This window comes from Sinocyclocheilus grahami, unplaced genomic scaffold, assembly GCF_001515645.1.
Source record: "Sinocyclocheilus grahami isolate Dianchi unplaced genomic scaffold, SAMN03320097.WGS_v1.1 scaffold510.1, whole genome shotgun sequence".
Taxonomy (NCBI): Eukaryota; Metazoa; Chordata; class Actinopteri; order Cypriniformes; family Cyprinidae; genus Sinocyclocheilus; species Sinocyclocheilus grahami.
In genome coordinates, this window is record NW_015505689.1 from 489,516 (window position 1) to 501,673 (window position 12,158).

General features: G+C 37.3%; 1 protein-coding gene across 1 annotated transcript in view; it reads right to left on the reverse strand.

Annotated features, from left to right (window-relative positions):
- LOC107554690 (mediator of RNA polymerase II transcription subunit 12) overlaps positions 1–12,158 on the reverse strand; it is a 53,559-nt gene that overhangs the window by 21,879 nt on the left and 19,522 nt on the right. Inside the window, exons 17-26 of the mRNA XM_016237274.1 lie at positions 10,373–10,516; positions 10,013–10,176; positions 8,926–9,057; positions 8,610–8,837; positions 7,622–7,766; positions 4,955–5,075; positions 2,068–2,178; positions 1,848–1,961; positions 649–812; positions 169–348 (exon numbers count right to left, since the gene is read on the reverse strand). Of these exons, the coding sequence (XP_016092760.1) occupies positions 169–348; positions 649–812; positions 1,848–1,961; positions 2,068–2,178; positions 4,955–5,075; positions 7,622–7,766; positions 8,610–8,837; positions 8,926–9,057; positions 10,013–10,176; positions 10,373–10,516 (1,503 nt within the window). The remainder of the gene's footprint in view (positions 1–168; positions 349–648; positions 813–1,847; positions 1,962–2,067; positions 2,179–4,954; positions 5,076–7,621; positions 7,767–8,609; positions 8,838–8,925; positions 9,058–10,012; positions 10,177–10,372; positions 10,517–12,158) is intronic.

The window sequence follows — 12,158 nt, forward strand, 5'->3', positions numbered from 1 at the left end:
AGGACAGATTATGGTTTGGGAAACACTGTAATGTTTAAGGAAATATTTTAATTCATCTTAACTTAATGGTTTCGATGTGATGTGAAAATCTAAAATTATACTCTCTACTACTATTAAAAGCTCAGTCAACTCAGGAGCAGATGATGGGGTCATGTGAGAGCGTGTGACCTGCAGGATGCGTTTGATGCGCTGTCTCTGAGGATTCTCGCCCTCCTCGCTGTCTAGCTGCCTGTGTGGGTAACAGATGAGCTGCAGCAAGCGCTGAGCCTGGATGTTCACCAGCACTGGGTCCTGCAGAGCACTGCTGTCCTCCGACAGAGACTTTAGACACCGCTCACCCACCCACTCCTGAACCAGAGAGAAAATACAGCTAAATTAAATCTTAAGCGAAGAAAAGAGTTACATTTTTCAACTGGAAGGGAGCAGTGTGCTGCTGATCTTGATCACTTTTAGAGTCTGGCAGAAACAATTTTGGGTAATAGTGAGGGCACAGGTGAAGCATTTTCTCATTTTTAAGCCAGTGTTTAGGACGTCACTCAAAAATGTGTTTCTATCTTCACAACTTTAGTCTATACTGATATTACAATATGGATTATAACCGCTAAAATTCCTCCAAGGATGAGAATATGATCCTCTTAAAACCCTCACCTGTTGGCAGATGCTCTTCAGCACATACTTGGCGTAAACCACCAGACTGGCCGTTTCAATCGAGACATTACGTCCTCCGGATTTCTTGGACCCCATGTCATCCTCTCCGATGTCGTCCAACCCAGCAGAGTGGGAGAAGCCTGAACCCTTCAGCTCAGCGTCTCCTGGAGAAATAAACACAAAGTCACAGTTTTTAAGGGACCAATCAATTCTGAATGCATAAACTGCCAGCTGGGTCCCATTAGCTCCATCTCCCACTACAACTGGCTTTCTTCTCTTTTACTAAATCATTTCATGCCTTTTCTGGTCTTCTTGTGTTGTTTTCCAATTACTGGATTAGTTAAAACTTCTGTATGATCATCAAGACATTTTAATGGAATAGTTCACTGAAAAATGTAAATTTGATGAAAACTTACTCATCCTCAGGGGATTCAAGATGAGTTTGTTTCTTCATCAGATTTGGAGAAATGTAGCATTGCATCACTTGCTCACCAGTGGATGCTCTGCAGTGAATGGGTGCCGTCAAAATGAGAGTCCAAACAGCTGATAAAAACATCACAATAATCCACACCACTCCAATCCATCAGTTAACATCTTGTAAAGCTGCATTTGTAGGAAACAAACCCATCATTAAGACATTCTAACATTTAACTGTCGCTTTTGGCCAAAATACCAGTCCAACATCCATAATAAAACTTTCTCCAGGGAAAAAGTCCATACCTTGTTGTCCTCTCACATCAAAATCCAATCACATTTGTTTAGGACTGTTTTTTTGCTTATAATCAGTGCATATTTCTCTCCTGGCTCAGATGAGACAACATTTTCACTGGAGAAAGCAGTATTATTGATTATGGACTTGATGGAAACAACAGTTTGAAGTTACAAAAGTTTTTGCTTCACGAGTCGTTAACTGATGGACTGGAGTGGTGTGGATTATTGTGATGCTTTTATCAGCTGTTTGGCCTCTCATTCTGACGGCACCCATTCACTGCAGAGCATCCACTGGTGAGCAAGTGATGCAATGCTACATTTCTCCAAATCTGATGAAGATACAAACTCATCTACATCTTGGATGGCCTGAGAGTGAGCACATTTTTTATTTTTTAGCAAATTTTTATTTTTGGGTGAACTATTTCTTTAATCACCTGTTTGACTGGCTAAAATGTGAATACACAACAGAAAAGTACCCAAAGTCTCACCCAGCATGAAAACAGCCTTTAACACGGCAAACACGGCTCCCACCACTATGCTGTTCTGAGAAGCAGCCAACAGGTGTCGGTCGCAGGACGATCTGATGCCCACTGTGGATTTGTCTGAGGACAGAAATATTATTCTCAGGTGTATAGTTACTGTCTAGAGTTGTTCAGGTGGGATGTGTAAAAGAGAGTTTGATTTACTTTATTTGGAGGGAGCTGTTACCTGATTTGGTGCCGTCTTGAGGACAGGGGTTGCGCTGTGGGGTTCTGAACAGATGAAGCAGGATCCTACATGTCAGTCTGGCTCCAGGTTCAGAATCCTGCTCACTACAGGCTGAACACACACACACACGAACATGTCACAACCAGCGTCTTCCATAAAAAGCTACTGGCCTCAGAATATGATCCCATCATTTCTGGCTCACAGCTGCGTGAACGCAGTACAAACAGAATGAGCCGATCACAATCCTGTATCCTGCCAGACAGACAGACCCCCTGTGACTCAAACGAGCAGGATAAATAAACAGCCGGGCAAAAGAATCCTCTGAAGTTCCCAGAAGGATCTTCAGACTTGATTTAAGGTGTTGGTTCAACCAAACACAAACACATTGTCATGAATTGTCTCATGTTGTTCCAAACCGAAGGACACAAATGTGAGCCTGGAGCACAAAAGCAGTCATAAGCCGCTGGGGTATATTTGTAGCAATAGCCAACAATACATTGTATGGGTCAAAATAATCTATATTTCTTTTATGCCAAAAATCATTAGGATATTAAGTAAAGATCATGTTCCTTGAAGATATTTTGTAAATTTCCTACTGTAAATATATTAAATCTTAATTTTTGATTAGTAATATGCATTGCTAAGAACTTCATTTGGACAACTTTAAAGATGATTTTTCTCAATATTTAGATTTTTTTGCACCCTCAGATTCCAGATTTTCAAATAGTTGTATCTCGGCCAACCATACATCAATGGAAAGCTTATTTATTCAGCTTTCAGATGATGTATAAATCTCAATTTCGAAAAAATTGACCCTTATGACTGGTTTTGTGGTCCAGGGTCACAAATGTTGAAAAATGTACACAGAAGGTAGACAGATAGAGCTAATCAAATACAGTAAATGGAACCTCAAACATGTTTGTGATGAGAACAAACCTCTTTGGTTCGAGCATGTCAAGCAAGTTAGAGCTCATCAAAAATGATAAATGGAAGCTCAATGTGTGCGTGTGCTGATTAATGTTTATATGTGAATAAAAGACTAGCCTAAATTAAATCGGTTCATCATATAAAGTGATTCACATGGAATCCTCTCACAATGTCTTTATTAATTTTTTCAAATTTTGGTTGCATAAACATTCGATGGTTGGACAAAAATGATTTGAGAATATTAAAACTACATTTGTGTTTGAAAGATGTATACAAGTCTTATGGTTTGAAATGACGTGAGGGAGAGTGAATGAATTGAGTAAATGAGTAAAATATTTTATTTTTATTTTAAATTCTTGCACATGGTTATCGGATGGTTTCAGAAGACTTGAAAGGTAGCGCATAAGTTATATGGACTATTTTTATGAATTTTGCCAATTTTGAAGTTCAGCAGCTCCATTGTGAGAACAAGTTTGGAATGATATGAGGGTTGAGTAAACAATGAAAATTTAAATTCAAATTAATTTTTTTTTTTAAACAAATAACAGGAACACAAGAGTTAACGTGATTGCAAGGTGTGCGTTAGAGCTCATCAAAAATGATAAATGAAAGCTCAATGTGTGCGTGTGCTGATTAATGTTTATATGTGAATAAAAGACTAGCCTAAATTAAATCGGTTCATCATATAAAGTGATTCACATGGAATCCTCTCACAATGTCTTTATTAATTTTTTCAAATTTTGGTTGCATAAACATTCGATGGTTGGACAAAAATTATTTGAGAATATTAAAACTACATTTGTGTTTGAAAGATGTATACAAGTCTTATGGTTTGAAATGACGTGAGGGAGAGTGAATGAATTGAGTAAATGAGTAAAATATTTTATTTTTATTTTAAATTCTTGCACATGGTTATCGGATGGTTTCAGAAGACTTGAAAGGTAGCGCATAAGTTATATGGACTATTTTTATGAATTTTGCCAATTTTGAAGTTCAGCAGCTCCATTGTGAGAACAAGTTTGGAATGATATGAGGGTTGAGTAAACAATGAAAATTTAAATTCAAATTAATTTTTTTTTTTAAACAAATAACAGGAACACAAGAGTTAACGTGATTGCAAGGTGTGCAAGACAAGGTGTGATTGCAATATTTCAATGAGATTATTAAACTATAATTTGCTTTAGATGAACCCTTGAATGGAACAGAATCCCACCAGAATATAAAAAAGTTATTGTGGATTCTCTCTTAAAAAAAAAAGGTTGTCGTCAAATCAAAACTGTGAACATTTATAGGGAGTTTAGAGTTTAAATTTGGCATTTATGTATTGATTTCTTGGTAACACTTGGTAAGGCCATTATGTACAATGCATTCTAAAAGTATTCATAATGCAGCTTGTAATGCATTATATATTTTCAGAAATAATTGTAACCAAAGTTAAAATGCATTATAATATTTGAATGTTTGACTGCCATGCATTTTAATGTATTATCCTTTCTAACAACGAATAGCTAAATGTTATAATGTATTGTAATATTATAATGTAAACAACTTTGGTTACAATTATTCATGAGATCATACAACATATTACAAGGTGCATTACAAGGCATAATTAATGCATTAAAACTACTTTTATAATGCATTGCATACAAAGCATTATATAGCGATTTTTTTTCAACATCAACCTGCCCAGGGACTACAGATGAAAAAGATCCACCCTGTCTAAATCTGTCACATTTTATAATGACTTTATATATTACTAATGTGCATTGTCCCTGATTAAATAAACACATTTTTAAAAAGAGGTCGAGAAAGGAATATAACTGTATTAATGACATAGTATTTCTCTGAACTCTCTTAGGCAACTGTGAAAATGTAACGACTGCACCTCCAAGAGTGAGGTATGCAGTGACTGTGTCTGTATGGCAGGAATACTGTGGGACATCAACTGAAAGAGCCATACCTGCATTCAGGAGGGAGGGAATGGCCACACAGCGCACCAAATCCTCCAGTAACAAACACTGCCGAGCTATCAGGATGGCAACGAATGTCGCCAGCGAGTCATGGAAAGACAGATCACTCACCTGCCAAAGAGGAAACATTCAATTACCACCAGGAACATCTAGTACAGCTACCCTATTTAAAGGGATAGTTCACCCCAAAATAAAAATTAGCTGTTAATTTAGTCACTCTCAGGCCATCCAAGACGGTAAAGAAGATTCTTAGCTGAAACTGTGGTCCTTGGTGATTCATAAAATGCAAGTCAACAGCTACCTGTCTTTGGGAATTAAAAAATAAATAAATAAAAGGCAATCCGTGGCTCCTGGCGATATATTGAGTTCTTATGAAGTGAAATGATTGGTCTGTGCAAGAAACTGAACATCATTTACAACATCATTACCTGTAATCCTGAGACTCAGACAAACAGGGAAATCTGATTCTTTTACGCAAACTGTTTTTTTGGACAGTTCGTTTCAATGAACTTTGTTCAATTCACTAGTTCGTTTATGTAACCACACAATGACGTAACGTATATGCAATAATATATGACCCGTGCTGGCAAAACGAGTCGGACTGCGCACGGTCTAATTTTGAGCTACAGGCAAAAGAAATGAAAAATTTCACTTTTGGTTGAATTTGAGGTTTTCACAAAAATGAGTTCATTAAGCCCTCTTCTAGCAAATCCTATGCTCCAAATAGTAACTAAACATTAAAATGATTTTTATTTGTACGTTTTCTGAGAGGAGTACCTTTTTGGACAGTTCGTTTCAATGAACTTTGTTCAAATCACTAGTTCGTTTATGTAACCACACAATGACGTAACGTATATGCAATAATATATGACCCGTGCTGGCAAAACGAGTCGGACTGCGCACGGTCTAATTTTGAGCTACAGGCAAAAGAAATGAAAAATTTCACTTTTGGTCGAATTTGAGGTTTTCACAAAAATGAGTTCATTAAGCCCTCTTCTAGCAAATCCTATGCTCCAAATAGTAACTAAACATTAAAATGATTTTTATTTGTACGTTTTCTGAGAGGAGTACCTTTTTCTCTGCTCACTTCTGGACGTCTTCTGCTGCTTCTCACCACAAGTTGTAGGTCTGTTGTTGCAAAGCGCAGCATTTCAGCTTTGCAAATTATATTCATATCGAATTCTCGATGACATGAGTCCAAACCATTGAAATATGATTTTCAAACCCATGCTGATGAAAACAAAACGATCGTGCTGACTGACATTTGCAAAGCGTGTGCATAAGACGCGATCTCCCTAAAGTACATTATTGCAAAATATGCCTTGGCGAGATCCACACAAACATAATCTGTTAGGTCTTACATGAACGTTTCGCTAATGGTTGGGGAAAAATCCGATGTGTAACATATTAGATCCATGCATTACAGTAGGTCTTAATATACATCTGTCTCAATGTTAATCATACATTAAAAGAAAAGACAGAATCACTCGCTGCTCTTGATTAAACTACTGTTTATTTGCATCTTTGTTCTTATTTTTAATAACAAAGATAAAATCAAAAATAGCTATATTGTGAATAATAATATAGTAATTCTTAAGAAAAGAATCAGAGGAAAATATGCAATCTTGTCAAAGCATATCGATTTTTCTCTAAATCAACTCTGCTGACTCTATTGCATTCAAACGGCTGTAACTCAGTCATTTTTTTGTCCGATTCCAACATTAAGTCATACATCATTTTGAAGGTATTATTAATGGAGAATGTGAAAATAAAAATAACTCATTTTTGAAAATGTGCTCATTCCGACTCATTTTGCCAGCACGTGTCACATATTATTAAAGCACCCAATAATGGTGTGAAATGTGGATGTTTAACAAGTCTGAAGCAAATAAGTGAATAAACAAATCTGAATGAGTTCATTCATCACCGGATCAGATATGCTGCTATTTCAGCTCATTTCCAGTCAGAGTGAGTTTTGATTGAGTAACTTGTAGATCTGTGCTGCTGGAGAACTGTTTCAGACGCTTCAGATTGATTTGGAGAACTGATTCAACTCGTTCACCAAAAAGAACCAGTTCAAAAGAATAATTTGTTCATGAACCAAACATCACTCCAGACCGTTTGCCCGAGGCTCTGGATTACAGGTAATAATGTTGTAAATAATGTTCAGTTTCTTGCACAGACCGATCGTTTCGCTTCATAAGACCTCAATATATCATCAGGAGCCACATGTATTCATTTTTTGTTCCTTGATATACTTTTTTCTCTCAAAAATTGGTAGCTGCTGACTTGCATTTTATTAATCGCCAAGGACCAGGTTTCAGCTAAAAAACTTCTTTACTGTTATACTGAAGAAAAAAAGTCACCTAAATCTGGGATGGCCTGAGGGTGAGTAAATTGACAGCAATTTTTCATTTTTGGGTGAACTATCCCTTTAAGACCCCTACACATTTCACCAATCATCCATTGACTTGAGAAACATCTAGTTAACAAGAGCAACTACTAGGCATTTAGTGGTAACCTTGATAATGGAGTATTTTCATAGACCAGTAAAAAAAAAATTGAAACATGTTTAAGTCAGCACAAATAATAGTTAAAATGAGATCACATGGCTACAACGGATTAGCCGTCAAAGCAACAGATGAAAGCCGACTCACATCAACGTTGCAGAGCAGATCGTTGAAGCCACAGTTGCCGTTGTTGGAAGAGCAGCAGAGAGCCTTGAGCACTCCCAACCACTCAGCGCTGAGAGAGCGACAGTACGCCGTCAGCTCCGCGCACAGGATCCCGATATCATTCACCCTGAAACAAACCACACAGCATTTGCTAACCGCAGGAGAGCAGGCGCAGCTACAGATGCCATGCAGCTGTTCTGCTATTACTGAAGATGCTTACGGAGAATAATGCGACAGGACCCAGGGCAGTGTTTATGTAAATCATCTCAGTCATTTTTATGATAGCAGCACATTTTAATGATTTAAAGTTTCTTTTTTATTTGGCCATGAAGTTTACTAAAGTCTAAATAGACAATTTTTGTCTTGAAGTGTTAAAAACAGATGTTACTCTATTCTTCAATTTAAACTTTGGTAGTAAAATGGTATAAAAAAAAAAATAGTTTTTTTGTTAATAGCTACCATAAACTGCTTACAGGCTAAGTAACTGGAATATTTTACCTATTGATTATTACTGCTTAACTGATAATTATTAACTGAACACTGGTCTGTTTTCTCATATTGCGGTTTTAAAAAAAAATTAAAGGCTTATTTTTCAAAACCAGTATTATAATATTATATAATTTATAATATATTCACTTATAATGCAACATAATATTTATATATTATATAATATTTAATAAATATGATTTAAATACTACTTTCTATTAATATTCTGAATTCACTTTTATTTGTAGTTATTTAGATTAATATAGTTATACTATTATGTTTGTATTTTCAATTTTCTTTTTAGTTTGCTTAATGCGCTTTTGTCAATCTTATTGTTTTTTAATATTACTATTTGGGTTTAATTTATTTTTAAGTTTTATTTTCAGCTTGTTTTTTTTCATCTAACACTTACATATTATTTCAGCTTTTTTTCCCCCAATTATAAAATGTTTGTAATCATAAATCAACCGAATCAGACGCCCACCTCTCGGGATCCCGGTGGTCCACACACACATCCATAAGCACGTTACACACGAAGCTGTATCGGTTGGCTGGGCTGTCATTGAGGATCTTTCCCACCATGGAGTGGTTGAGGTTGTGTGCGGTAGGATTAGCGATAGCGTCGATCATGAACACCTGATCCCACAGCATGTTGGAGTCTGATGGGTCGATGTTATAGTAGATGGAATTCTTCACCTTTGAGCAGAACTCACTGTGGGAATTCACACAAAACCAGACACCATTAGAGATCAGGAATATGGGGAAATACTTACAAAGCAGCATGGATTCGTTGCTCTCACCTGAAAATCTCCCCAAACTTGCTCTTCAGGTGACTGCAGGAGGTATAGAGGTCGTAGAGATAGGCCAGGATACAGCGTTCGGCTGAGGAACAGTCTGCAGGGTTCACGCCAGACTTGACTACAATCCGCAGCCTGCCAAGAATGATACGAGATATTCATTACTGTCCAAATAGCTTAAAGGAGAAGTTCACTTCCAGAATAAAAATGTCCTGATCATTTACTCGCCCCCATGTCATCCAAGATGTTCACGTCTTTCTTTCTTCCGTCACAAAGAAATTAAGGTTTTTGAGGAAAACATTCTCTATATAGTGGACTTCTATGGTGGTCAATGTTTTGAAGGTCCCAATTGCAGTCAATGCAGCTTCAAAGGGCTCTACATGATCCCAGCTGAGGAATAAGGGTCTTATCTAGCGAAACGATCGGTCATTTTCTTAAAAAATATACATTTATACACTTTTTAACCTCAAATGCTCGGCTTGTTCTAGCTCTGCAATGTGCGTCTTCACACATTACGTAATCCTGTTGGAAAGGTTACGCGCAGTTAGTTCTTCGTCAGTGTTCTTGTTAAAAACTCCATCTCATTTTGTCCTCCAACTTTAAAGTTCTCCGACATCGCCGTTTTACCATTTTTGTAAAGGGCATTTTTTTTGCATGTTGTAAACACGTGACCTTTCCAACATCACCTGATAAAGACGCACATCGCAGAGCTAATGCTAGCCGAGCATTTGTGGTTAAAAAAAGTGTATAAATATATATTTTTAAGAAAATGACCAATTGTTTCGCTAGATAAGACCCTTATTCCTCGTCTGGGATCGTGTAGAGCTCTTTGAAGCTGCATTGACTGCAATTTGGACCTTCAAATAGTTGACCTCCATAGAAGTCCACTATATAGAGAAAAATCCTGGAATGTTTCCCCCAAAAACCTTAATATCTTTGTGACTGAATAAAGAAAGACATCTTGGATGACATTGGGAGTAAATTATCAGAAAATGTTTATTCTGGAAGTGAACTTATCCTTTAATGTCATTCCAAAAAAAAATATGTGACAGCACTATCCTATCGAGTGGTGGACATGAATATGACGTACCCATCGAAGACCTGTGCGGTCTGGTCAGGGTTGAGGATGAGGCAGGAATGGTATCTCCGCAAAACGGCCACAATGCACAGACAGAGACCTGTAGTGTAACTGCCAGCCAGATTGGAGGACTTCAGCAGGAGTTCTGCTTCCACCAGACTCAACTCATTCAGCAGCTACATGACACCACACATACTGATGTTAATCACTTATAGACAAAGCAATAATACTTCTCTTTTACAAGCATTATATTAAACAAGAGAGAACATCTAGACCGCCAAACGTCCAGCAGCACATTACAGACTATTTTAATGCATGCATATGACCCCAAACAGAGAGTCAGAGATCATATTTTGGGATCAGCTGTCATACCTGTATAGCAAAGTCAATGAGGCCACTTATATTGAGCGAATACTCCATGAGGTCAAAGATGAACTGGATGTGTTGGACCAGTGGGAGGTGGTAGGACATCCCTAAGGCAAAGCTGGTGATCTGTTCCAGAACATTCCTGGACACCTGTGAGAACCCAAACACACCAGTATTACCCATCTGAATGACATCTGAACGCTAATGAGATTTGCAGACGGTCATGATTTACAGTGAATTTAAATCAGTAGGCTTGAATACACTATACAAATGTTGCCCAGGTGAACAGTCTGGAAAAGTCCAAATTTTGTGGACAACATACACAACATGATGTAGAAGATCATGTTGTGTATACAGTATGTTGGGCACAGACTCTTGATTTATTTATTTTTTTTAGCTCCAGACAATGATTATATCCAGTTGGAGGAGATCAAACATATTTGATATTTTGAAACGATTTTAGAATACAATGTTTCATTGCAACGATGCGATGGTTCTATGTGATTCTGTTGCATTCGGAATGACTAGAAAGTCTGGTTGTGTTTCCCAGTTTTTCTTCTGTAACCATTTACAAAGTTGGCAAGCGTATGATGCCTAATATTTAAAAAATGGTTTAGAATTTAACATCTGTGTAGTTTCTTCAGGCTTCAGTGCGGTTTAGGCAATCCTAACAGAGCTCACTGACACACAGAACTCTTAAAGGCACAGTAGCAAACACAACCTGTCAAGGCAGTGTCACATTTTCCACAGCTTGGCAAAATTTTGCTGGCAAATCCAGTCATTTCAATAGGAATCTATGAGATTAGGAGATTCATGTGAGGACAAAACTTTTCCCTAAGCATATATCGCTCATATTCAAACTGGTCACACAAATCTGCCACACTGACCAACAGAAAGCTGATTGGTGGACCTTCTTGCGAATCTTTTGAGATCTTAAGTTATACATGTACTCATCTGTATTTTGTTTTGGTCTTGAGTTTCATCTTTTCTGTCACTATATATTCTTTATGTAATTGCGTAGGTTGATTTATTTCTTTTTTTACTTTCCTTTTTTAAATCTCCTTATCTTTTGAGTGGATCTTGGGCTTTATTGAAAATAGTTATCTTTTAAAATGCGTTATAAATAAAGAATCAAAAGAAAGAAAAAGCGAGCTGACTGGTTGAAAGTACAATTTGGAAATTTGGATGCATATTTGAATCGGCATCATTGATTGTGTTAGTTTCCTGTTTAATACTGTGAATCTGAGAAGCGCAACTTCTGTGTGAGCATTGTTTCATGCATTGCTACACTTTTGAGAATAGACCTTTATTTGCGCCAAAATGCAGCTGAGATTTTGCTAATGTGACCAGCTGCACATTTAGAGTCAGAGAGAGGGTGGGGGGAAAAAAACTGCTTTTGGTGCAATAAACTTAAATGCACATTATTAGTGCTACAAAAGTGTCTCATAGTTGAGTCTTTTGAAATCTACTCCACTGTCTGAGAGCGTGATCAAAGCATATGCACTACCTAGTGAACCCTTCTATTTAAGCAAAATCAGTATATGTTGTGTTTCATTGATGGAAGTCAGGCTGACCTGAGAGGTGACCTGGTGCTGATCAAAGTGTGAGAGGTGCTGGAATTTAGAGAAAATGTCTTCAGCGGTGGGAAAAGCCTCTGGTTTACTCCTCTTCCTCTTCTGACCTTCCTCACCTCCTAAGGACAGAAAACAAAAGACAAAGATCAATGAATAGACAGCACAGAGAGAGAGAGAGAGAGAGAGAGAGAGAGAGAGAGAGAGAGAGAGAGAGAGAG